Genomic DNA, 26,777 nt, shown 5'->3' with positions numbered 1-26,777 from the left:
TTATATCAGATATTCAGTTTTAGAATTTCCATTTGATTCTTTTCTTTTCATAGTCTGTATTTCTCTGCTGAAATGGCCTATTTGTTCTTTCATCACATTTTCCTTTATATTCTTGAGAGTAATTATAATAGCCGCTTTAACATCTTAATCTTATTTCAACACCTGGCGTGTTTGGTCTCCATTGACTAATTTTTCTCTTGGATATGGGTTACTTCTTCCTGCTTCTTTTTAACACCTAGTAATTTGGGATGGTATTGTGGACCTTCATGAATGATACATTGTCAAGACTCTGGATTCTGCTATGTGACTCGCAAGAATATTGATTTTTTTTTATTTTTTCTTAAAGATTTTTATTTATTTATTTGATAGAGAAGGAGACAGCGAGAGAGGGAACCCAAGCAGGGGGAGTGGGAGAGGGAGAAGCAGGCTTCCCGCCCAGCAGGGAGCCCAATGTGGGGCTCAATCCCAGGACCCTGGGAACCATGACCTGAGCGGAAGGCAGACGCTTAGCCAACTGAGCCACCCAGGCACCCCAAGAATATTGATTTTTAAAACATCTTAGCAGGCAGTTAACTTTGCTGGACTAAAATTCCAACCTTGGTCTCCCTTGCAGCCTGGAGTCTAGTTTAGGGGTCAGGCAGAGGTTAGCGCAGAGTTAATATAGTTCAGTGCTCCCTATCTGTGGCTCTCTCATTTGTAGGGTTCTGTCCCCTTACTCCCCAGCTGCTGTGATCACTCTGAACCGTGTCTTCTGATTCTTAGCTGGTACAACTGTTGGTTCTCCTTTGAGTTTAGGCTGCCCTGCGGGGTGCTAACTGGGGCCTAGCCTGGGTGGAAAAGCCATTAAAAAAAAAGGGAAACCCACCCACGGATGTTTCCATTTTTCAAGTGTTGCCTCTCTTCTAGTTTCTATCTATTTTTAGTTGCCTTTCATTGCCTTCAGAGAGGTGTTTTTAGATTTTGTCTAGAGTTTATCTGTAGAGAATTGGTTCAATACAAGCTACTTCATGGTGCCCAATTTTTCTTTTTGCATATGCTGGAGGGGCAGGATATTGGGTCTCTCTTTCTGAGGGACTTACAACGTCCACTCACTCCTGCACCTCGTCACATTTTTCTCCCTCCCTGCAGTATGGGGTGATATTATGTACTCGGGGAGGTTGGAGAGGTCTTTTTCTGCCTCTTTAAAATTTTAAAAAAAAATTTTGAGTCTCTTTGAACAACTGAAACTCAAAAGCTTTTGAGACCGCGAAGACTTTCCTTTGTCTCTCTGCTGAAATAACCATTTCCTGAGCTATTCATGCCACACGGTTTAGCTGGTTCCCCAATCAAAGAGAAGGGGCGAGCTGACGGGATATGTTGGGACTAGAAAGAGCATCAGTATTTCAAAAAACCTATTCCTCCATACCAGGCTTCACACCCATGTTGAGTGATTATTTAGTTGTGGTTTAGAACGAGCTAGATTGAGTGTATCTGATATTTAAATCAATAGGTTTAAGTAGTTAAGCCTTCTTATTTCGTTCATTGATTCATTCAAGCATGTTTTACTCATTAAAAAAAAAGAAGCAGTTAGAGAATGCCTATTATTTGTCAGGCCCTGTGCTAAGTACTAATTATGGAATGAAAAGTTGCGGTTATTAAAGAAATTTCAGGTGTCAGCAAACATTAGGAGGGAGGCAGAAGGCAGCCTAGGATTAAATTCTACTTACCCTTTAGAGCAGGCTCAAAGCGATACTGATTTGTGATTTTAAAGTGGCTAGGGACAGTGAGAAAAGCCCCAAAATTTGGAGTCAAAAAACTCAAGTTTAAGCCCCAGTTCACCATTTATTAACTGCATCCCCTTGGGCAGGTCTCTCAATTTCTCCAGGCCCTTATTTCCTTTTCAATCATTAGCTCGATGTTGTTATAGCAAAGCTTTCTAGGAATAGGAACAGTGCCTATTCTTCCCCTGCTGTATCCCTGTTCCTAGCATAGTGTTGGCACATAGTATGTTCTCAATAAATAGGTTAACATTAAATGAGTGAGTAAATAATACCTCTTTTTAAAAATTTTATTTATTTGACAGAGAGTGAGCGAGAGAGCGTAAGCAGGGCAAGCAGCAGAGGGAGAGGGAGAAGCAGGCTCCTCACTGAGCAGGGAGCCCAATGCAGGACTTGATCTGAGGACGCTGGGATTATGACCTGAGCCGAAGGCAGACGCTTAACCGACTGAGCCACCCAGGTGCCCCAACAGCTCTTATTGCTTTTTTGATCATGGACTTTAACTGGACATCTTGAAAATTACTAAGATTCCAAGTTAATGTGGGTAATATTCCTCAAATTGGACCCCCTCCTTTATTCTTTCAGTTCCCAGATATGCTCGTGATGCCTTCTAGAACAACTAATGGCTTCTAACAGGTTATACCAGTCAGCATAGGCTAGCTTATGCTGCAAAAGGAAACAACTTGTAGTCTCAGTAGCTTAAAACAAATCATTTCCTCTTCATGTTACATAATCATGACAGGTTAGATGGAGGGCTCAGCTTCCCACAATCATTTGTGGACCGAATGTTGCCAGTGGCCTTGCTAGAGGAAAGAGAGAACTCTGGAGGGTCTCGTCCTGACAAGTAATTGTCCCAGAAGTGATACACATCACTTGTGCTCACAATTCATCGGCCAGAACCAGTCCTGTCACCCCTCCTAATCAATCACCAGGAGCTAGGAAGATCAATTCTTCTATGGGACCGGGAGAGGACCAGAAATATTTGGGGAACAGCACCGATGATCACTACAGTCCTGCCTTGTAAGGAGGATCTCGAGCTGGTCCACTCAGGCCCATCTAAGTACAAGCCTGACGGAAATAGGTAGGAGCATCTTTCATACTCAGATCTTTGCACTGTCCCTGAGGGTGTGAAGAGCCCTACTCTCCATCTCAAGGGCTAAACGGCATCTTTGGCTATTAAATGAGGTTTGAACTCAAGGAATAGGAATTAGTCCTTCTGGTTGACTCATAGGTCATGCTCCGGCTGCTATTTATGGGAGTTCATTGCCAAATGTAGTGGGAAGGATGAACAGCATTTTTCCTTCCTCTGCTGAAGATCTGTAGTGCTCCTGGACAAGTTCCAAGAGTTGTCTAGTTGTCTACAGGGTTTCCAAGTGTTATTCTGGATGATTCTCACTTGAATAGAGGGAAGTGGGCTTCTGAATTCTGACTATAGTCAGTCCCTAAGTCCTACCAGTTGCTCCCTATTGACGTAGCCTCTCTGTTTCTCTCAGCTCACCTTGCTCCCACTTGGCAACTTTGATCTATTCTTGGAAGGTGTGTGTGTGTGTGTGTGTGTGTGTGTATGGGATAGTGGGGTGGTAAGGAAGGAAAGGAGACGTGATAGGGGACAATGGTTCTACTTGATTTCATATTTTTCCATATCTTTTAAATTTTATATTGGAGCCTCGACTTTCAAAACCCCAAAGCCCAAGAATTTTACTTTTTTCCCCTTGTATTGCCATGATAACTCTCTCTTGTGGCATGCTGTGTCTTCTCTAAACTGATTCAAAGAGGGTTGGTACTGCATCACAAGAAATACAGTGGGAGAGGGGAAGGAATGGTGGTGGGAGGGAAATAATATCAATTAATGGATCAAAATCTTATTCTGATAATAAATCTGATTTATTTCCACAATCTTCTTTTTTTGTAATCTGTAGAATATATAGGCTTCTATATATTCATATATATGTGTGTGTGTGTGTGTGTGTGTGTGCATAATCTCTGGTAATAAAGTTTGTTCACAAATGCAAGTCAGTAGAAATGTCCCACGAATGGAATAACCAGTGAAGGGCTATGAGTGTGGATAGCTTTTGGTAAAGCCAGAGAGTTCCTCAGGCTGCACGAGGGGAACAAGGCTGCAGATAGCAGCATGCTTCACACAATATTCCTGAAATTCAGTCCCCTGGCTCTTTGCTCCGGAGAGCAAATTCTCTCTCAGCCACAGGAGGGCCCCTGCTCCCCTGAACCGCCTGTTTCACAGGCTGGGGATTCAGAGGAAAAATGAGGAATGGATTCAGGAGCCAAATAACAACAACGATACATATATATATTGTGTAATGGCGTGAATGGAACATTTGGCAATCGTGTGTTTCCTCAAACTGATGACGCCCGTGGCGGCATTTGCAGAGTAGTCATCTGACTGCACTGTGGACCCAAGTCCCTGGCCTTGGCCGGTCAGTGCACACGAACAAGCTCCCTGTCCCCACCCCAATTCACACCCACACACAGCTGAGGGAATCCCAGGGACGGACTGGAGCCTGGCACAAGTGTGCCCTGCTCCACGGTGACCGCGGGCACCACGGGCTTGCAAGGGGCACATCTGTGAAGGCTGAGCCTGTCATCATGAACCAAGGGCCGGGGGTTCCTCCGAAACCACTGGCTCTGGGGCACAGAATCTGGCCTCTGCCACCCAGCCTCCTTACGGAGACCAGTGTTACCCTGCATGGGGCCGGCTTCCGGCAGCCATCTAGTGTGGAGCCACGGGCCAACCTGTGACCTCACTGTGGCTGCAAACCCACTTAAAATATTAACCGTGATGATAAAGATGAATAATTCCTATGCCCCCAGGGCACATATGAGTTTACTTATCTTTCCCGTCAGCCCTGAAATGCCGCTGTTCAGCTGCCCTGTGCAAGATCTGCCTTTCGCGGCCCTGTGAAAACACAGGACAATAGCTCTTCAGGTTCCGAAGTTTTGATGGGTCAGCTTTCTGCCTAAGTTGTTATTGCTCTTTACAGAATAGTGGGGGCCTGAGTTATTTTTGAGCTGAGTTGGGGGGTGCTGAGCGTGGTGAAATTATGGGGTGGGGCGAAGGAGGGCACTAATAGGTTTAGCTGGGCTTCTCCTTCCCTCCAAGCTTCAGCATAGCTGGGGTGCAGCAAAATTGCTCTGGCTACTGGTACCTATGGCCTTAATCATCTCCGGAGTGGGGTGACGCTGCTGAGGCCAGGAGGGAGAAATGCTCCAGTGGGGGGTTCCTTTAACGGAGCTTTTGCAAGAATTGTACAGTCTGGCCACGGCTGCTTCTTACGCTTGCCTAGGCTGGCTTAACTCCTCTCCTTTCCACGGGGAGGCGGGGGTGTGTGGGGAGAACCAGCTTCCCCATTAACTTGAGGCCTGCATTTTATCGACTGCGAACACTCAGGATCCCAGTTCTGGGGCCATCTGTGACCTGTCGTGCTATAATAGCTTGGTTTTCCCCATGTTCAGCTCCCTCCCTGAGTACTTAGTGTTAAATCATAGGGGGAGGAAGTGTGAGCAGAGGAAAAACAGCACTATTACATGACCCCCGATGAGACCGCTGTGATAGAATTAAAAGCTGCCGCCCTAGGACATTCTAACAGATGACATTGTGAGGTTGCCAAGGTAACCCACCAGGATATAGTTCCAGCATCTTTGGGGTTGATGCTGGGTAGGCGAGGTCAGTCAGAGGTGAGTCCCAGCTGTCCAGGGTCTATCCCCTGGCTGGCCGGTCCATGGCAGCCAAGTGGAAAATCGAGGTTGACCTCTACACAGCACAAATGAACCCAAAGTTGCCTCCTCATTGGGAATTCCAGGTGAAAGAGAACTAGAATATTTCAGATAATTGTTCAATGGAGGTTACACAGAGCCTTGAAAGATCTGAATGTTAATGACTCATCCATTCATTCCATAAATGTTTATTGATCATCTACTACGTATCAGGTAGGAAGTGTCAGAATATCTAGGGGGAAAGGTGGAGAATTCTAGAAAACCCTAAAAAAAGGCAGATCCAAGCAGGGAAAAAAAGACATTTCAGACATTTACACATTGTTAGTACTCAGGAAAATGTCGAGTGGAAGAAAATGGAAACAATCAGAATAATTTATTAACCCCAATGATCAGGTGTTAAAAAAAAACTTATGTGCAAAAATTTATAGTGAAAATGATTTGCTTAAAAGAAATCAAACCTCTTCCCCCAACCACAACCAGGTTACGCTGCCTTTTCCCTCTTTTCTCTTTATCTTCATTTAAATACTCCGTGTTTACTTGTGAACTTCTGATTAACACCTATAAAAGTTACTTTTTTTCTGAGGTAAGGATTAGAAAGGATCAGAAAGATTTCAGATGGGCCCTGACTTGCAAAACTCAAGGCCTTGGCAGATAAATGACATAAAGATCCATCCCTCCTTTTGGCCTCATAGGTGGGTGTTCAAAACCAGGGTGGTGCCACTGGACCCTTGTCCCCACACACTTTGGTTTGAACCTGGACCTGGGCTGTCACCTGGTCTTACTATTTTCTCTCAGAGGGCAAGCCAAGGAGAGTGAGCTGGGGAGATTGGAATTGGTGGTGGTGAGTGATGCTGGCAAGTGGTGAGCTGGAAAGGGAAAGGAACAAAACACAAAACACAAACAAGAATGGTGTTGGGCGCAGGAGGGAGGAACACATAACTGGGATGGCTATGGAAAAAGAAAATAAGGAAGAAAATCTCTGAGAGAATCCTGTGTGAAACAGGAATTCCTGAAGACAAAATAGCTCTTCCTTACCCCCTGGGGGGGGGGTGGTTATTAGTACCAGAAGGACCTCATCAAAACACTGTTGGGGCCCGAAACCAGCCCACCACTCTCTGGGCTCTAATGCCTAAGGCCCCCTCTTCTCCGAACCAGAAAATGTAGATAATTAATTAGATTATGTTAGCTGTCTTGTTGCAGTCTTCTTATAATATTAATAATAATAATGATAATAGCTAGTTATAGAGTGCTTCCTTAACACTTTACACATAAAGCCCAGGAGGAAGTGCTATTTAACAAATGAGGAAACAGGCCCGGAGGAGTTCAGGCACTTACCCAAATCACACAGGGAGTAAGTATGGAGGCCAGGCCAGGCCAACCCTAACTGGCTCTAGGATTCCTGCTTTTAACCCCTACACTGTAATTTTGCTTTGTTTAAAAAGTTCCAAGGAAAAAAAAATACTTTTTAATGGGCTCTCTGCCTCACGTTTTCACTTTACTAAGTCAGCCCTGCCCTGGTGCTTTATTTATATAATTGTCTCCTTGGGCAACCTAAAGTTGCAGGCCGAGATGGTTCCCCAGACCTCAAACCTTCTGGACACCTGAAGTAGGTGGAATAGGGTGTGGCAAGGAGCTGGTGGCATTATCCCTCTCCTTCGTTAATCACTAACTCAGTAAGTAACTTAGACGGGGGGTGGGGGGTGACCCACCTGTGGAATGGGAAGGAGGAACGGCCCACTCTCAATTATCCTCCCACACCCTCAGCCATCAGCCCCTTGGTGGCAGTCACCATCCAGCATCCCGGCTCAAATTTTGAGGGCACCTGGTGCCCTACGTGCACTCCCTTGGTTAGGAGGGGTCGAGAGGGTGGATCCCGCAGCCTCCGACCTCCGCGCGGAGGGGCAACGAGGGTCGCCCGCGGGCTGCAGCGTGTGCGGCGCGCACGTGGCCCGCCGCGTGGAGGCAGCGGCGCCGGGCGTCGAGGGGGTGCAGGGCGCCCAGGGGCGCGGGGAGGACCCGCTGCTCCCGCGGCGGCGGTCAGGGGCCGGCGGCTCCCCCGAAGATGCAGCGCAGCATATTTTGCACATGAGTTCAGAGGAAGAGGAAGTGTAGCCGGCGGACGCGCGGCGGCGGCGGGGGCGCGTCGGGGCTGGAGCCGGAGCGCGCCAGGCTCAGGGCGCAGCGAGCGGGAGCGCGGCGGCCGCGGGCTCCGCGGAGGGACGGACGCCCAGATCGCGGGAGGGACTGACAGCCGAGCGCGCCGCGCCTCCGCTTCCCGCCCCCACCCACTGGCGCCCACGCCTTCCCCGCGCCGCCTGCGCTGTATGGCACAAACTTTCCTCCCGGGACGGAACACGCTGTGTCGGGGAGCCCGCGCCGGCGCTTTCTCCTCAGCCAGTTCCCAACGGTAGGTGGGCGCGCGACAGGACTTGGGGTGTCGGCGGGCACAGGCCCGGCCATCTGGCCCCGCGGACCGGGACCGCGGCGGACCGGAGGAGCCCCGCGTGGCGCCTCCTTGCAGGTTGCCGGGGCTGCCAGAGGGCCACCGCCCCCACAACCGCATCCCCCGCCCGGGTTGGATGGAGTCGGCGCCGGTCCACCGCACGCAGCGGTCTTGGCCAACTTTTTTGGGGGAAAAAAAAAAAAAATCATCCCTGGCACGCTGTGGGGAGAGGCACCTAGAGCAGTTTGTTAGGGGTCGTGGGCTCTGCGGGCTCGGGGGCGCCAAAGAGGGAAGCAGAGGGGAAGCTTTGAGGCTACAGGTGGGTCTGGGACACTGCTGCAGGGGGTCCTTGGTAAAGATCAGGCAGGAGCTGGGCACGGAGTGCGGGTTCAGGAGGGCGGGAGGCCGGGGCCTGGGGAGTGGGAGGCGGCTCCCGGCTGCCCTTCTGCGTGCGCCCTGGGAGGTGGGTTTGTTGCTGGGGCAGGGGTGCTGGATAGATGGGAGCAGACCTGCCGCGCATCCAGAGGAAGCGCCGCAGCCACCGGAGGCACAGAGAGCCTGGGCGCGGGGAGTCCCGGGCACTGAAAACGGCATCTCCCCTTCTGTAAGGGGATTTCTTTCCTCATCCTAACCCACTTTCCCAGGCTCAAGGGACGCCAGGGTAGGTCTGGGCCATGGCGGGGTGGTGGTGGCGGCGTACATTTCAGAAAACCCGATTGTCAGGCATGCAACACTCCCCCTCCCCCGCGACCAGGGCCCGTGCCCTTGACCCAGGTTATCGCCGTCTTGGCAGCGAGAACCGCGTGGAAGCCAAAAGTGCTAGACCCAGGCGCACTGCCTGCTGCCTCCCGTAGCTCATGCTTAGCTGCCCCATGTGGTAGTGGGTGGTCCCCAGGGACACTGGGTGGTGGCAGTGAGTTTGTTGGGGAACTTAAAAACAAACAAACAAAAAGTATATCTATATTTTTAAAGTCTGGCACAAATGCCAAAATTGAGTGCCTGCCCTGGGTTTCCAGCAACAGTCCTTTCTTGTAATTGGTACAGCTGTTTTCAGATGCTGGGCGCGCAGTCAGGCTAGGCGTCTTCCAGGCCCTGCCATCCTGTGTCATCTCAGGATAAGAACCAGGAAGGAAGGCGGGGGTAATGTGTGCGACCTCTGAGCCTGTGGGTAGGGCATGCTATGCACCCCACGTGTCCCTGGCTGCCGGGATTCCTAATTTGTACCTCTGAACAGCTCAATTCCCTACGAAGTTCAAGTGACCCCAGATGTCACCAAACCCCACAGAGGGGTTAAGCAACAAGCTGTTTGGGGCTCTTTGGTGTGTGCGTGTGTGCTAACCTCAGTGAAATCACTTTAACCTCAGACTGACTCTGCATCCTCTTTTGCCTTCAGCGCGGTTTCTGGTCCTGAGAACTGGGACCTCATCCTCTGTATATCAAGTCGCTGGGTTGGTTTTTCTTTGTTAGTCTTTTGACTCAATGGACACGGGGCAAATGGAAGTGGAGTGTTGTGCAGTTAGCTAATAGATTGGTGCAGGAATTGAAAGAGAACAAATTGGGAATGAGTTCTTTTTCTCCCTCTTGAGCAGGAATTTTTGGCTTCCATTCAAATAATTGCTTTGTCTGTAGGGAAACAGGCAGAAAATCTTTGGCATGAGTGATTAGAGTTCCTGTAAAGCTACTTGTGTTCTTCCAATCTTCACTTCTCTGCAGAATTGAAATTGTGTGCGCCCATGGCTTGGTGGGCATGGGTGTCTTGCCAAATTTCTAACTTGGTGGGCTAAAGTGTGGGTATTATGACTCTTTCCCCACCTATCTCATTTCTAAAAATATAAGAAAGTTGCAAGAACAGTAACCCCCAAATACCCATATCTAGAGTGTAATTTAGCAGTACTGGCTTTATTACACATCTGTCGATTTATTCATCCCTCTACCCATCTTAATTCCCAACTTAAATCCCATCCATTGATAAGTCCCAACCCATTGTTTTATGCACTTTAAAGTAAATTACAGACATTGGTACAGGTCACTGCTAGATGTTTCAGTGCCCTTATTATTATTTAGAGTTCAATATATGTTCACGATTTTCTTAAGGTAAAATGTGTATGCATAGAGTGAAATGCACAAATCTTGAGAGTAATATTTGCATAATGTTTTGATAGATGTGCACACCTGTGTAACCCTACTTGCTATCAAGATAGAGAATATTACCATCACCTCGAAAGTTCCTCATCCCCATTCCCGGTCAGTCCCTGCCCCTCTTTCAGGGGCAGCAAATGCTGATTGTTTCTCACTGTTAGTTTAGTCTTGCTTGAATTCCTATAAATGGAGTTTTACGGTGTTGTGTAAAGCTTCTTCTACTCAGCATAGTTTTGAGATTCAACCATGTTATATATATCAGTATTTTGGGCTTTTTTTTTTTAATTGCTGAATTATATATTCCAGGATATGTCCATACCACAGTTTGTTAATATATTCCCCCCTGTTGATGGACACATGAGTTAGTCCCAGTGTGGGGGGAGTATTGTGAATGAAGCTGCTATGAATATTTGTGTACAAGTCTTCCTAGGGACATATGTTCTCATTTCTCGTGGGTAAATGCCCAGAAGCAGAATCATTAGGTCATAGAAGAGGTGTATGTGAACCTTATAAGAAGCTGCTGAATCTTTCTCCAACACGGTTGTACCATTTTTACAGTGCCACCAGCAAAGAACACAAGTACGAGATTCCAGATACGACAACCCTGTTTTCTTATCCCAAAGTCAAGGGTGTGGCTTGGCAGTGTTTTGGGGCTGGAGGGGTACAGAAATTGGATACCTGAGACAGTCCAAAGCACGTTGTTTTTATAGGTGGAGGAGTTGTAAGAAATCCCTGACTCCGCCAGTGAGTGAGTTTACACTTAAATTATTGCAGATGATCAGACAAATATTTTACTTGTAGAGATCTTCAGAGAAGGGAATTCCACAGGGGAATGTACCCTTGGTTGTGAAAGAAGATTGATTGAGTGCTTTCTATATAAAGAAAAAATAACCCCCAAACCCCACGGAACTCCACCATACTTCTGCTTCACCACTCCTGGGGGATTTCTGACGTATTGGTCTGGCTGATGTGAACTTGGTGGAGGAGATTCCCATTGGATTTCACCGGCTTTCACAGCTGGCTGCGGAAAGCAGGTTGTGTTTGCTTTGCGAGGCAGATCAGATTTGGCTTTTTGAAGGCTCAGAAAACAGCTTTCCTGTTAAAGTGATTTGGCCTGTCAGTGAGAAACATGACCTGTCGACACGCTCTCGTTGTCCTGGCTGAGAAAATGGGCCAGGTCCCCTCAGGTCCCCTTACCCTTTGGTCCCGTTCTGTGGACCCGCCTCTGAACCTGGCCTTGGCTGATTCAGGAAACAGGAATGGAGCCTCCCGGCCTGCGTGGGACCCCAGAATGAAATATTCGCCTCTGGCCGAGGTGTCTCAGTTGGGTCAGAAGACAGTCTCGCGCTTTGCCCTGTGTTTGGGAACTGTTGTGATCTGACAGCCACAGAGTAGGAGCACAGTTAAGTCTCAGCTGAACGATTCTGGTGACTTGTGGTACCCGACGGGGTGATTGCCTGTTTGGGGGTTGACCGTGAGTGCCAAGATGTCCCCAAGATGTATTTCTCCAGAGGCTACTTTACCGTAGCCTTGGAAACAGGTTCAAAGTGTTTTGGCCTAGGAAAACTTGCCGACTGTCAACTTCTATTTTAGTAGCACCGTTCTTATTTTATTACAGATTTCACTATTGTTATTAACAAAATAATAATTATAGCTCCCACTTGCCAAGTGCTTACCCTTGGCCTGGCACTGTGAGGCACTGTACATGCATTCTTTGAATTTAATCCTCAGGAGAGGCAAGTTCTACTCTTATCTGCACTTTAGCCTCGAGGAAACTGAAGCTTAGCGAGGTTAAGTAACTTGCCCTAAGTTCACTTTTTCACGTTTCCTAGACAAAGGGAAGAGACTCTGATGTTCTGGTTTCGCAAATGAGAATACGTCTACAAGCACAGATTTCCAAATACATGAAGCCATAGGGTGATAGACACTAAAACTGGATAGGCACACCCACTCGGCAAGAAATGACACACTGGAATCACTTTCTTCTGTTTTTTCTGAGTTTGGGGCAGCCAGGGCCTGTATCGAGATACAAAGTATTTTGGTGACAATTTAAGATATTGTTGGTTGACTGTGATTTTAGTTTCATTGGAGGAAAAGAAAGACGTTTGCCAGCTGTTGAGTTTGAGTGTCTGTAGCCGAGTGGTCCCACACCTTGGCCACCACCTACCTGTGGCTACTTACATTTAAATGTAAAATGAATTAAAATGAAAGAATTTGGCTCCTCAGTCCCACTAGCCACATTTCAAGTGCCCTAGAGCCACATGTGGTTATCCGGGGCCGGGGCCTTGGATAGTGCAGAGGCTGAGTATTTTCATCATGGCTGAAAGTCCTGTTTGCTCTATGGTAAGCGTCTCTTTTCCTTCAGCTGAGGAATTGGCAACACACTTGGCTAAGGCTTAGGCTATTTTTCACTGACAAAGAGATACATTTAGCCAGACATTTCTTTTATGTTTACCTTTTAAAGGTTTTGTGTGCGTGTGATCTTTTCTCCCATTCACATTCAGTTTTTGACATAAATTTGAGTTTCCCTTTACTCCTGGGCCCCCAGAGGGGCTTTCGTTATTATCATTGCATATTTTACCAGGATGCTTTTTGTGAAAAGATCCGTACAGCAGGCAAGTGATGGCCACTGCTTGAGCCCTGTTAATTCCTTGCTCTCCAAATAAGAATTCGGTTGAGCTTTTAAATATGCATTTGTGTGACTTACTCCCCACCTGGGCTGAATTCAGGAAGAAGAATTGGCTCTCAGCGGGGCCAGAACCAAAGAGCTAGAAAATCAGGTCACATTCTACGCCTGATGGCTACCTGCCAAGGCTGAGATGGAGGAGACACTAGTTGGGGTATCGAGGGCTTCACTTTGGAGTTTTGCTGGGTCTGACTGCCCTTGTGGTGTGTAGGGAGTACTGGAGGGGGCCCGGCGGCTTCCGTGTCCTGGTAGCACAGGACGAGGGGGGTGGCTGGTATGCCCTGGCTTGCCCCTCTTCTGTGGTTCAAAGGAGAGAGGACTCAGCCCTCAGGTATCATGGGGCACCAACACCAGCCAGTGGTGCAAAGTCCACTTCAGCTGTGTTTTGCCCAGCTCGTCTGATACTGACCAACTCTTTCTTTCATTTTTTAAAAAATATTTTATTTATTTCTTTGAGAGAGAGAGAGAGAGAGAAAACGAGTGGGGGGCGGGCAGAGGGAGAGGAAGAAGCAGGCTCCCCGCTGAGCAGGGAGCCCATGCGGGACTCTGTCCCAGGACCCTGGGATCATGACCTGAGCTGAAGGCAGCCGCTTAACCTACTGAGCCACCCAGGAGCCCAGACCAACTCTTAAGCGACTTTATGAAATTGTATTGGATGTTGCCACACTTTTGCAACCTGGAAGCCGGCTGCACTTCAGTGACAACTTTCTTTGGCTTTTATAACTACAATATCCCATTTTGTTGTTCTATAGGCAGACCCCCTTGATTGTCAGCATTTATTTCTTGCAGAGGATTATCAACTTCCATTCGTGTGTACATGAATGTGTGTGTGTGTGTGTGTTTTGAAATTTCTTACTTTGTATTTCACCCTGAGGAAGTACTTCCTGGGCAATCCTTCAGGTTTTATGGAATAGCTCCCAAATGCCTAATTTTGAAGAAACTATTGTAATAGATCTCATTCATAAAGTTGGATAAGAGGAGAGGTGGTTAATCACAGACTCTGGTTAATGGAATGTGACTGAATCATGTATTGCCAAATTTTGAAAATGTAAAGTACTAGAAATCAGATTGTTCATTTAAACTCTTCTGTAACTTAGAGAGGGCTTTTGGACCTTTTCCACCGTTTTGGGACACCGGATAAGCACCCTTTGCAGTGTGGTGTAATTATGGCTATAGGCAGGTAAAAAATAATATTTACAGTGGATAACAAGTAATTACCGGTAATATGTCTAATAATAGTTAACATTTATACTACTTTTTCTATGTGCCAGAGCTCTTCTAAGCCCTGTTCAGTATTAATTTATTTAATCCTCACCCTGCCAGTGGATTTCGGGGATACCCCCATGTTATAATTGGGAAACCTGAAGTTGAGCAGCTTCCTCAAAGTCACAGGGTTAGGAAGTAGAGACACTGGGATTTGAACCTAGGCACTCTGGTTCCAGAACTTGTGCAGCCAACTGCTATGCTATGCTGTTAAGAAGGTGAACCTGAGAGAGACAGGCAGATATTCCAAATATTCCAGAATTTCCATCCTTTACCAGATAATAAGTGGTCTGTCCTAGTCCTGAAGGATGTTGGTTTAGTAGGTATTTATTGTGCATCTCGGGGCGCCTGCCTAGCTCAGTCGGTTGATGATCCAACTCTGGATTCAGGCTCAGGTCATGATCTCAGGATCATGAGATTGAACCCCGCATCAGACTTCATGCTCAGCATGGAGTCTGCTTGAGATTCTCCCTCTCCCTCTGCCCCTTCCCCTGCTCTTGTGTGCGTGCTCTCTAAATAAATAAATAAATAAATAAATAAGTAGATTTATTGTGCATCTGTTGGGGCAGGGTGTTGGGATAGTTGCTATTGGGGATGAGAAAGACATGATTGCCACCTTTGGGAAGTTGGCTGTCACATGAGCAGATGAGGCATTACCAAAAGCTCCAGAGCTTTCCCTTGAGCTCAGGACTGGTTCCTGCAGCTACCCACCCCGATGGAGTTAACACATCTAAAATAAGCTCCTGTCTTCCTTCCATAGCCATCCCCAGCTCGGAAGGGGGCCACTCCAGCCTTCCAGTTGCTCAGGTCACAAACCCTAGACATGTCTTGGATGCCCTCTTTTTCCAAACTACCAATAAATCTATTTCCAAACTACCTATTTCCAAACTACCAATAAATCTCGTTTTCTACTTTTAAAATATATCCAGAACTTGATCATTGCTCATACCCCATCATCATCTGGTCTCCCCATTTCCACGTCAGTCATGACCAGAGTGATCATGTCTACCCTTGGCTTGAAATCCTCAAGGGGCTCCCATCTCAGGGTAAAGCCAGAGTCCTTACCACCATCTGCACAGCCCGTACAACCTGCTTCCCCCACCTCTCTGATTTCATGTGCCACCTGCAGCCACCACTCTTCCCCAGGCAGATCCTGGAACCTTGCACTTGCTGCCACCTTTCCCGGTACACCATCCCCCGCTCATCCCATGGTCTCTTTAACATCACCACCTGGGTGAGGCCTTCCCTGATCATCCTGTTTTTAAATATTGAATCATTGGGGTGCCTGGGTGGCTCATTGCGTTAAGCGTCTGCCTTCAGCTCAGGTCATGATCCCAGGGTCCTGGGATCCAGCTCCACACCAGGCTCCCTGTTCAGCGGGGAGTCTGCTTCTCCCTCTCCCTCTGCTGTGCCCCCTGCTTGTGCTCTCTCTCTGTCAAATAAATAAAATAAATAAAATAAAAATCTTTAAAAAAATAGAATTTTAAATATTGCATCGTCTTACCCTGTGCTTGCTCTCCCTCCTCCCTGCCTTATTTTTCTTTATTCGACATACTTTTAAAATTGAATTTCCTTTATTATTTTTATTTGTGTATTGTCTGTTTTTCTGCCCCTGAAGGTAAGATCCTTCAGGGCAGGGTTGTTCCCTTTTTTTTTTTTTTTTTTTTGGCTTTTTGCATCACTTTGGTATCTTCAGTGTTTAGAATAATGCTTTGCATGTAGTAAATGCTTAATAAAGGAGAGTGTGATGAGTAATTTCATGTGTCACCTTGACTAGGCCATGGTACCCAGTTTTTGGTCAGACACGTCTAGGTGTTGGTGTGGATTATTTTTCTTTTTTAACGTGATTAACATTTAAATCAGGAGACTTTGAGTAAAGCAGAGTAGTCACCATAATGTGGGTGAGGCATGCTTCACCCAATCAGTTGAAGGACTTAAGAGAAAACAGTGAGGTCTCCTGAGGAAGAAGGAATCCTGCCTCCAGACTGCCTTAAGACTCAAGACTGTAACATCAGTGCTTCTGTAGGTCTCTGACCTGCTGGCCCGCCCTGCAGATTTCCGCCTTGCCAGCTCCCACAGTCCCATGAGTCAATTTCTTAAAACAAATCTGCCCTGCCTTCTCTCTATAGAGATATCTACCGACACGCTGTCCTCTTGCTTCTAGAAGTTTCTCTGAACAACCCTAATACAGAGGGTTGAGATGGAAGGGAAAGGAGTGTCCGGTGGGGGGCGCGCTGGAGGTAAAGGAATGGCGTCTGGAGAGTGCTCAGTGTGTACTGAAGGGAGCATTGGCTTCCTGAAGCCTGACTCCAGGGTACAGGAAGACGAACAGCCAGAGACCCGGGAGGAGGGGGATGGGGGTGAGGTGGAGGCTAAGGACTCCAAACTGGGCAGCATATGTTTCTTATGCTTTTTGAGCCATGTGGGTGGCACAGAATGGTTAATCTGGCATTAGCCTGTGCTCGGAATTAGTGCGGGAGAGACCAAGGGAAGCCAGAGGCAGGAAGGCCTCTGACGGTCCTGAGAGGGCGGGTCGGCACGGGGAACCAAGTGGTGGCAGTAAGGGCCTCCAGCAGCACCCAGCGCCAGGCCAGCTGCAGCAGTGGTGACAGTGGCAGGAGCAGGCTGATGCCTGGTGTTTTGAGCCTGGATGTTACGAGGACGGGGGTACGACCCACAGAAGCGAGGAACACGGGAGGAAGAACAGGCCTCGGTGGGCAAGGCGTTGAGTTCTCTTTGGAGCACATTCATCAGGAATTTCAGGAAAATTCTAGGTGAAGATGTTGAAACGGGTCCTTGGGTGTGTTCATCTGGAGCTCACCAGTCTGGGAGGGAGACTGGAAGGTTTTTGCCCAGAACAGGTAAAGCAGGGTCCATGAGAGGGGATATAAGGGCTAAGGGGGAGACGACAGCATTTATGTAACTTTTTTGAGTATACTCAACAATACCACATATTGGAGGTTCCCAAACTCCATTACTAAGGCACCCCAAGGCACCCCAGCCAACTCACGAGGGTGGGGCAGAAGGGCTTTGTTTTTTTACATTTCTGAGGGGAACACAGTGGTACATAACATGTTAGACAACACACTACCTGCCATCTTGGGGTAGTTCGAGGTACCAACGTTAGCACCGCCTTCTTTTTGATGACATCGTATCTCTGGACAGCTGCCTTTTGGGCGGTTGCTAAGAAACCACCTAGTGGAACAGGAAATGAAGGTGGTGGTGTCCAGTGTGATTCCAAGGTTTGAGAAGTTGTGCAGTGCCCAAGAGATGCACACATCCCATTAGTTCTTGTGGTGACTCAGGAATGAAAGAAAAAGGTTTATTCTTTCAACTTTTATGTACTATTTTTTTTTTCAAAAGGCTAATAAGTTGTTTGGACATAAATGATTATTATGTTGTTTAGACTGAATGGCTTAATAAGTGGAACTGTAAGTATTGCTTTTAGCTTAGGGGTGCCGTGAACAACATACCGAGACGCTAAAGGTGCCAGGAAGTGGAAAGTCTCAAACCTCTGCCATGTATTGTCACAGGTAGATCGTGAAAGAGTAAAAGCAGGGATAGAAGAGGGGAGAAAGGAAGGGCACGGGGGCTGCATCCAAAAAGTCTCATTTCTTCAAAAATAAAAGATGTGAAGCAAATAAAGTAAAATATAAGCATTTGTTAAATCTTGGTGGTGGGTACATAGATGTCTCATTTTCTGTCCTCATCTATATGTCTGAAGTGGCTTATGCTGAAAATCATTTTTTTTAAAGATTTTATTTATTTATTTGAGAGAGAGAGCATGAGCAGAGGGGTGGGGAGCAGAGGGGCAGGGAGAGAACCTCCAGCAGACTCCATGCTCAGCATGGAGCCTGATGGGGTGCCCAATCTCCTGACCCTGAGATCATGACGTGAGCTGAAACCAGGAGTTGGACGCTCAACCAACTGAGCCACCCAGGCACCCCTGTACTGAAAATGATTTTAAGAGAGTGAGACAGAGGGAGGGCTGGGGATAGAAATTTAGGGGTGCACCTGTGTTTGGGAGGACAGCATGGAGGTGGGAAGAGGGCATCTGAGGTACAAAGAGGTTCAAGAGATGGGGGTGTAGAATCAAGGGGATCAGCAGGGCCATGTTCTAGACTGGGGTTCTTAGCCCTGGCTAGGAGACTTAAGAAAGATCCAAGACTGGAGAGGGTTCAGAGTGGGGAAAACTGAGCTTGCTCCTAAATTGTTGATTTTCACCTCTGGCTGCTAGTTAGAATCACTTGGGTTTTTCCAAAATATTGATGATCAGGCCCCACCCCCAAATGCCTGGGCATCAGGACCTTTAAATAGGTCTCCAGATGATTCCAATATGCAACCAAGATTGAGGACCACTGCCATGGCCCAGGGTTTCTCAAACTTTCCCACTGCTCAAACTTCAATGAATCACTTGTCATTAAAATGTAGATTCTGGTTCAGCAGGCCTGGGAGGGCCTGGGAGGGCCTGGGATTCTGGATTTCTCACAGGCTCCCAGGAAGTCTGGTGCTGCTGGTCTGAGGACCACACTTTGAGCAGCAGGTTCTTCTGAAAGGGAGCTGTGTTTAGTTAAGGGTGTTTGTGATGGGGACTGTCGGAAGGCAGAGAGGTGGTCTGGATCAGACCCCGACTGAGATGTGGGGATGAGGGGATGGTAAGCAAGTGTTTTCCTTTGGTAACGTAAATACCCCTTGTAGTCCTTATCTTTTGCTCTGTAACAAATTACTCCGGATCTTGGCAGCCAGAAACGACAATGAACGTTTATTATCTCACAGGGTTTCTGTGGGCTAGAAATCCAGAAGCAGCCTAGCTGGGTGGTTCTGACCTGGGGTGCCTCAAGAGGTTGTGGTCAAGATGCTGGCCGGGCTGGAGGCCATTCTGGGGCTGATGGATCTGCTTCCACATGGGTGTTGAGCTAGCCAACAGTGTTGGCTGTTCGGTGGGGACCTCAGTTCCCTGTCCTGGGACTTCTCCACAGGGTTAATAGGGTGTCCTCATACTATGGCAGCTGGCTGTTCCCAGAGTGAGGGATCCAGGAGAGAGCAAGGGAGAACCCACAATGCTGCTGTAACCCAGCCTTGGAAATCACGCTCATCATTTCTGCAGTGCCCTCTGGGCCCCACGGGTTAGCCTTATTCACTGTGGGCAGGGACCACCCGTGAATGCTGCAAGGATTACTGAGGGTCATCTTGGAGGCTGGCTATCATACCTCTTATTGTTTTCAGTGAAGAAAATAAAGTATGTGCAGCACAGAAACTTGAAAAATATAGAAAACCATAAAGAGAGTGTCACCCATCATCTCATGACCTGGAGGAAATTTCTGGGAACATTGTGGTCTTTGTCTTGCCAGATACAAAGAGAATGTGTATACACACACACACACACACACACATAAAATATATATGTAATATATTACTATATAATTTGTATAATATATATTTATATATGCACTCACTTAGAAGTAGCACCATATAAATAATATTGTTTCATATAGATTGTTCTTTATACTTGGCATCAAATCAGGGACACTTAGAACAGGTAAATTTTTCTTATTGAAGTATAGTTGATATACAGTGTTATATTAGTTTCTGGTGTACAACACAGTGATTTGACAATTCTAGACTTTACTCAGTGCTCAACACAATAAGTATGGGCACCATACAGTGTTATTACAATGTCACTGACTTTATTCTGGACTGTACTTTTCATCTCTTTGCCTTTCTTATTTTATAGCTGGGAGTTTGTACCTCTTAATCCCCTTCACTTACTTCGCCCAGTCCCTCAATGGGTAAATTTTAGTTATCCTTGGGTTTCTGTCTTAGACTATGTTTGTAGGATATCAAGACTTGATACCATTTGAATTTTCAAGTTTTCATTTACATTTCTGGGTTGAGAGAGATGTTCCTATCATGTAAAAATGTCTTAATTTGGATCATCAGTTCTTACTTTGGGTGACTGAGTGATGTAATAAACATGCTCGAGGCTTCAAATACGGAACTTGAATGCAGAAATAAAAAATGAATTTGCCAGCTGATCCAGCATCATTGCATATAATTGCCCCATCTCTGGTTGCTTGTCATGAGCTGTTGGCAATTGTTAAAATTAGCTTTACAGTCTGCCACAGATTAGCAGCAAGTGTGGTAAATGAGGACTCACTCTTAATGAAACTAATATGTATTTGGAAATATAACTACATTTATTGCCCCCATTATTTAAATGCATGTACGCTAGTTGATAGTAAAAATGAACCTTTAAACTGAAGTTTTAGAAACGTGAGATGAAAAATAATCTTTTAAGGAGGTGATCCTTTCTGAAGTGGTTTTCCAGTGTCTTATGAGCATCTTGGGAAGCATTTCAGAAACAAATCAGAAATACTTTAAAATAAAAAGTTAAAGATTTCAACATTGAAAATGACACAGGACATCATGCCCCATTGCTGATCAGCTTCTTCTGGAACCGGGTCTGTTTTCTATCACAGGGCTTTTCTCTGAATGTCCCGCACTCTGCCCAGACTTCCAGAACAGCCCGCCCCACTGCACCACGTACATCTGTTCACTGTCTTTCTCCTTCTTTCACCTCTGATTTCCTTAAGAGCAGGGCCTGGTCTTCCCATTTTTACCTTTCCTAATTGAGGACCTAATTTAAAGCAGACCTTAATAAATGTGTGCTGAATGAACGCATGCACGTATGCATGAATTTGGAAAAGTTCCCTCTCTCGTGGAGCTGACAGTTTCTGCATGAAGCTGCGCCGCGGTGTCTCAAAGACACACCTCATGCTAGGCTTGATTTGGAAAGAACTGATTTTCCAGAACCTCACCATCTGAGAGCTCTCTGCTTGCTGGTCATTTGCAATCTCTAACATCCTCTCCTTTGCAGCCAGGGTCTCAACCTCCTGGTGATTACCTTATTTTCCTCCGTAATCAGCATCCAGTTCCTAATTACTTTTGGCTGATTTCTGCTAGAGAACTGTATGTTTATTTTGGCTCTTTCCCCACTGTCTCGCCACAGGAATGGGGAAAGACCTCCTCTTTTTGCTTTTACCTTTGAAGAAATCTTGGAAGGTTTTTCTTGGTCCCTTGATGCTAGAGAGACGCATACACATGGGTGCTGGGATGTATTCTGGGAAGACAGAGGTAGAAACAAAAGAGAAAAGCCTCCTGTACAACTGTCAGATAATCAAAGCTGATCCAGTGATCCACTCACACATAAGTGTGTGAAACACACTTGTGTTACTTGTGAAAACAAGTAACTTGATTTACATTAGGTGTCAGGGTGGAGTGACTGTGGGAATATGGAAGGGCAGAGCTGTGGGGGTTGGATGGACCATAGATAAAGCACCGGGAGAATCTCATCACACACAAGTGATTTTTAGCATGTGTCCTTTATAGAAACAGACAACAATGAAAGGAGAAGGAGTCATGAATAGCACCGCTCTCCTGATTCTGCCCAGGGAGCTGCTGCCGCAGAGTGAGCAGGAGGTGGAGGGGCTAATCGGTCAGTCTCTCGAAGGGTCTCACCTTCCGCCATGCCTCTCCTGCAGTCAGCATCTGGCCACCGTGAATGTGGAAAGAGAAGCCTCATGTGTTTAACAGGACCCCTGCACTTACCACACAGCCTAGCAATCCTACTCCCAGGTGTTACCCTAGAGAAATGAAAACTTATGTCCTCATAAAAGCCTCTGTGTGAGTGTTTATAGCCACTTTATTCATAATCAACTGGAAACAGCCAAAGTGCCATTCAGAGGGTGAATGGCTAAACCAGGGCCCCTAAATGTAGGCAATCTCGGCTGGTGTTCTCCTGAGGAGGCAGCAGGCCATGGTCATTTTGAACAAACTTGGTGAATGAGTTACATACTGCATGATGAATCGTGCCAAAACTTAGAGGCTTAAAACAAACAATGGTGTATTTTGCTCAGGGATCTGCAGTTTTGGCAGGGTTTGGTGGAAACAGCTTGTCTCTGCCTCACATGGTGTCAGTGTCTTGACTGAGGCAGAGGCTCAATTTCCAAGATGGCTCACCGGCAAGATGGCTGGCAAGTTGGTGCTGGCTGTCGGTTCCTCTCCACATGGGCCTCCCTTTGGGGCTGCTTGGGCTTCCTCATGGCATGGTGGCTGGGGTCCAAGAACAGGCATCTCAAGGATCAAGAAGTCGGTGCTCCTGATTTCTTAAGGCCCAGGTCCAGAAGCTGGCACTGTGTCATTCCTCCGTATTGTATTGGTCAGGCAACCATGGAGCCCAGACTCAGGGGAGGTGATGTAGACCCCACCTTTCAATGGCAGGAGTGTCAAAGGATTTGGGAGGCATATTTCAAAACCATTATCCTTACCATTTACCTTCTGCCCTATTAGAGGCCTTGACTCCTGAGGGAGATGTGCTTCCCCTGAGACAAACACTCCCTGAATGTCTGAGGGAATGTGAACCAAATGCCTGCATCAGGAAAATCTGTGCCCTCTCCTCTTACCTCTACCTCCCACCTCTCACTGCCCTCAAAGGCCCATACCCATCCCTTGCCCCAAGTTTCTAGTGGGATTCTAGCATGAGCCTGGGAACCTCACATAGTAAACAGTAATGTTAGGTACCGTTCTATCTTATTTTTCCCCCTTTTGTAAGCTAGGTCTTTCTTGTTTGAGCACAGTAGGGACTGTAATAGCTATTTTCAGAATGATATGAAAATCTTTACTTTTTGACAGGGGTGGGGGTTGGTAGAAGAACGCAGGAAGGAACTAAAAGGAACACAGGTGTGCCAGGAGTGAGTAAGGTAGGGCCCTCACCACAAAAGAATAAGAGGAACAGACTCACGCTAAGGTTTTTTTTTAAGATTTTATTTATTTATTTATTTATTTATTTATTTATTTATTTATTTATTTGACAGAGAGAGAGCATGAGCAGGGGGAGCAGGGGGAGCAGGCAGAGGGAGAGGCAGGCTCCCCACGGAGCAGGGAGGCCCATGTGGGACTCGATCCCAGGACCCTGGGATCATGACCTGATCTGAAGGCAGCCGCTTAACTGACTGAGCCACCCAGGCACCCCTCATGCTGAGGTTTTATTGGCTCACAACTGCTTCATATGTTTGCCTTCCTAGAGAGAGTCGTGCTATAAAAGCAGTTGCTTAACCAGGGTTGCACGTATTCCAAAGAAATGAATCCCTGAGTTTGAGATCTTGAGGATTCACTGATACTACAGTTTTGCTGCTAGCTGCTGGTACTGTTTATTTTTTCTGTGTCAGATCATATGCATGACTTACCCAGAACCTTGTTGTGTCCTGGGAGACAAGAACAGTGCCCTTTGGGGTGAACTTGGGCAGAGACCTCAAGTTTGGGACAATCTGAGTGAAACTTTAAACTCCAGGTTATAAATTGGGAGAACTTTTCTGATGCTTCTTGGTATGCCATCCCCCAACTTCTCCCACCTCCTTAACTTTTTTTTGAGTCTTTTTACTCATCCTGATACTCCTCTCCTTTTTTCTCCGTTGTCAGGGAACCTATCCTTCATAGAAGATATTAAATCATACTAAAGTGTTAGTGGCTACCATAAGCTTCATTCATTGCCCTTCCTGTAGAGATTATGTGTGCTTTCAAAGGAGATCCTGAGGGAGAGTGATTCTGATTTCAAAGGAATGAGTCTCTAATGCTAGAATTTCCCTAATAGGATAACAAGAATGGGAGGATTTTTTTTTTTTTTAAAGATTTTATTTATTTATTTATTTGACAGAGAGCTAGAGACAGCGAGAGAGGGAACACAAGCAGGGGGAGTGGGAGAGGGAAGCAGGCTTCCCGCCGAGCAGGGGGCCCGATGCGGGGCTCGATCCCAGGACCATGAGATCATGACCTGAGCCGAAGGCAGACGCTTAACGACCGAGCCACCCAGGCGCCCCAAGAATGGGAGGATTTTTGAGGGAGAGGTTTCTTTTTTTGAGGGCCCCAAACACGCAGTCTTAGGGAACTGGGTGTGCAAGTGACTTACTTGGTGAGTCTCTGGGTTATTTCCAGTTCTGTTCTGGTGGTAACAGTGCTCATCTGGCCAGGTCACCTGTTCCCCAGTACACAGGAGCCTTCCTGTCCGCTTCTCTTCTGCTTAGCCTTAGCAGATGCCACTTGGCTTGCTTTTTAGTAGTTAAATATGCAGCCTCTGTATATATCAGCTGTTCTATCTGCAGAACTACAGAGGATTTTACAAGTAATCAGTTCATGCAGATTGCACATAAATCATGTCTGCCCTGGCCCTTTGGACACTAATGTTCCCTTATTAAGGCATAAGTAAGCCTTCCTGTTCTCATCCATCCTTCCAGACTTTTTTTAATTACTGAAAAGTATAGCCTGGTTGTCACGACACCACCCTCTTCCACTGCTCCCCTCCCCCCACACACTTATTGCTTTTTTGAGGTTCATTTTGTTTTTTCTGGAGCTTGCCAGTTTGCCTTAGGAAGCTGGGCACCTTGTGAATGGATTAAGCAAAAGGAAATTCTTATCTCTAAAAGGAAGCGGTCACCACGTTTCTGTTTGTGATATTCTTGGCCAGTTCATATTTTTGTGAAATATGTTCTGATGGCAGCTCTGGTACCCCAGAGAAGGGGGAAGTATTGGTCATGCTCCGTGCACAAAAGGAAAATATCTTCTGCTGAAGTCTGGGGAGTGGATAAAAAGTCATTTCATGAATGTCATTCTGTCTAAACAAACAGAGAACCCTCATTGTTTTTAATCCCTGGAAAGGCTGGGAGCTGAGCCCACCCTAATATGCACATTATCCTAACATTTCTCCATTTTTCTTTCAAACTGTCGCCACAGATCTTCGCTCTAATACACGTGGATTTCTGCTTCCAGTTTCTCTGGCCCTGCTATTAGTGTTCAGCCAGTCTTCATTTTGGTCTAAAATGACTCTCTAAGAGCGTGGAAGCATACTATTATTTCCTGTGGTTTGGTCTCAAAGAGAATAAAAGGGGGACTTTTAGATGAGGCCCATAAAAATACCACCGTCTACTTTTAGAGATGTCTTATGAATATAAATTCCTGTCTAAATAATTACTGTTGGAGTTTGGAAATTGTACCAACAACTTATTATTCTCTCTTGGCAACCACAGCAAAAGTGACACATCTCTTGTTTTGTTTTTTCTTTTCAGATGGGCTGATACCATAATGTGCCATATTGCTTTTAAGATCTCATTTTTTAATCATGTGTACAGATTAGAGTGGAACTGAGGCACTCTGAGGTATTATTTTCCTCAGACGGGGGGAAAAAGAGAGAAGACAGGTATACTTTTGGTGTCATTATAGAAGTGCGGGATGGCTGATAATGGTGTCCTCACAGAAGGAGAAACCAGCCTGGGTCCTGAGCGTAGTTCCGCCGTGTTCAGGTCAGACACTGAATTATGCTCTGGGTTGCATAAAGGCTGAGGTCCTTCATGTAGTCTTCAGGGAAATACGGGGTCTTTTATACTGTGGTGTTTAAAAACAAAATCTCGGGGCGCCTGGGTGGCTCAGTCGGTTAAGTGGCTGCCTTCGGCTCAGGTTATGATCCCAGGGTCCTGGGATCGAGCCCCACGTCCGGCTCCCTGCTCAGCAGAAAGCCTGCTTCTCTCTCTCCCTCTGCCTGCCACTCTGCCTACTTGTGCTCTCTCTTTCTCTGTCAAATAAATAAATAAAATCTTAAAAAAATAAATAAATAAATAAATAAAAACAAAATCTCGGGAAAAAAAAAAAATCACTTTCCTTGTCCTTTTTTTTGGTTTCTGCTGGCAGCTGCTGAAATGGGTTGCGGATTGAACAAGTTAGAGAAACGCGATGACAAACGGCCTGGAAATATCTATTCGACTTTAAAGAGGCCTCAGGTGGAGACCAAGATAGATGTGTCCTACGAATACCGCTTCCTGGAGTTCACGACCCTGAGTGCTGGTGAGTACAGGCGGCCAGATCTCCTGGTGGCCTGTGAGCTCAGACCCAGCCCCGTGCCCGAGGTCCCCTCCCACCCTGGGGCAGGGCTGGTGGGGCGGGGGAGGTGAACAGGGTTGGGGGTGGGGGGGCTATGGGGAACTGGAAAAGATGGGCCTTCGAAAAGGTACTGCTTACAGAAATCCAGATATTTATGTGGAACTCTTCACTTTTTAAAGGATAGCAACTAATTTATATTGTAACAAGTTAAAACCAGGTGTGAGGCAACGAGTACAGACATGGGGGTGGGCTGAGTTTGGCCCATGGGCCAACTAGTTTGCAGACTCTGTCTTGTAGCAAGCCATGTGCAAAAGGAAAACTTGCCTTATCTCCTATTAATGTGCCTGTCCACCTAAATTTACCTGCCTGTTGTCTGGCGTCTTTCAAGAGTGCTTGTCCATCTGGGCTTGGCTTCGCCTCCTCCGAGCTGCAGGGTGTCCGGGTCACCTCACTCACAGTGTTGCAGTAGCCCTGGGGTGACTGGCAAGCGATAGCCTTTTCACCCAGAGCATTTGCCGAGCACGACTGTGTGCACAGTATTGGGCTGATGCTGTGGGGAGATCGTGCAGTGTGTCCTGGTTTCCTGGATCCTCTTACCTAGTGCGAGAGAAGACTCACACACATGAAAAACAACAACAACAAAACCTCAACAGACTGTAATTATAAGTAAGAAAACATAAAATATGTCTTCAGAAGAGGAAAGATCATTCTTTCGGTGAAGGGGGCAGTCCCTAGAAGTTGCACACAAACAGGAGTGCTAACTGACTCAGGCACCTCGCCACTTTGTCCCTGGGCTGCTGGGTATATTTTAAGCTCCTGTTACCCGAGAAGA

General features: G+C 46.7%; 1 protein-coding gene across 1 annotated transcript in view; it reads left to right on the top strand.

Moving 5' to 3' along the window:
* The first annotated feature begins 7,609 nt into the window (after positions 1–7,609).
* The window catches only part of RFTN1 (raftlin, lipid raft linker 1), a 193,294-nt gene continuing 174,126 nt past the window's right edge, over positions 7,610–26,777 (top strand). Inside the window, exons 1-2 of the mRNA XM_044915709.1 lie at positions 7,610–7,896; positions 25,757–25,909. Coding sequence (XP_044771644.1) covers positions 25,765–25,909 — 145 coding nt within the window. The 5' untranslated portion in view covers positions 7,610–7,896; positions 25,757–25,764. The remainder of the gene's footprint in view (positions 7,897–25,756; positions 25,910–26,777) is intronic.

This window comes from Neomonachus schauinslandi, chromosome 1 (assembly GCF_002201575.2).
Source record: "Neomonachus schauinslandi chromosome 1, ASM220157v2, whole genome shotgun sequence".
Lineage (NCBI taxonomy): Eukaryota > Metazoa > Chordata > Mammalia > Carnivora > Phocidae > Neomonachus > Neomonachus schauinslandi.
The sequence above is the reverse complement of the archived record's forward strand: the minus strand, read 5'-3'. Positions and strand labels throughout refer to the sequence as shown.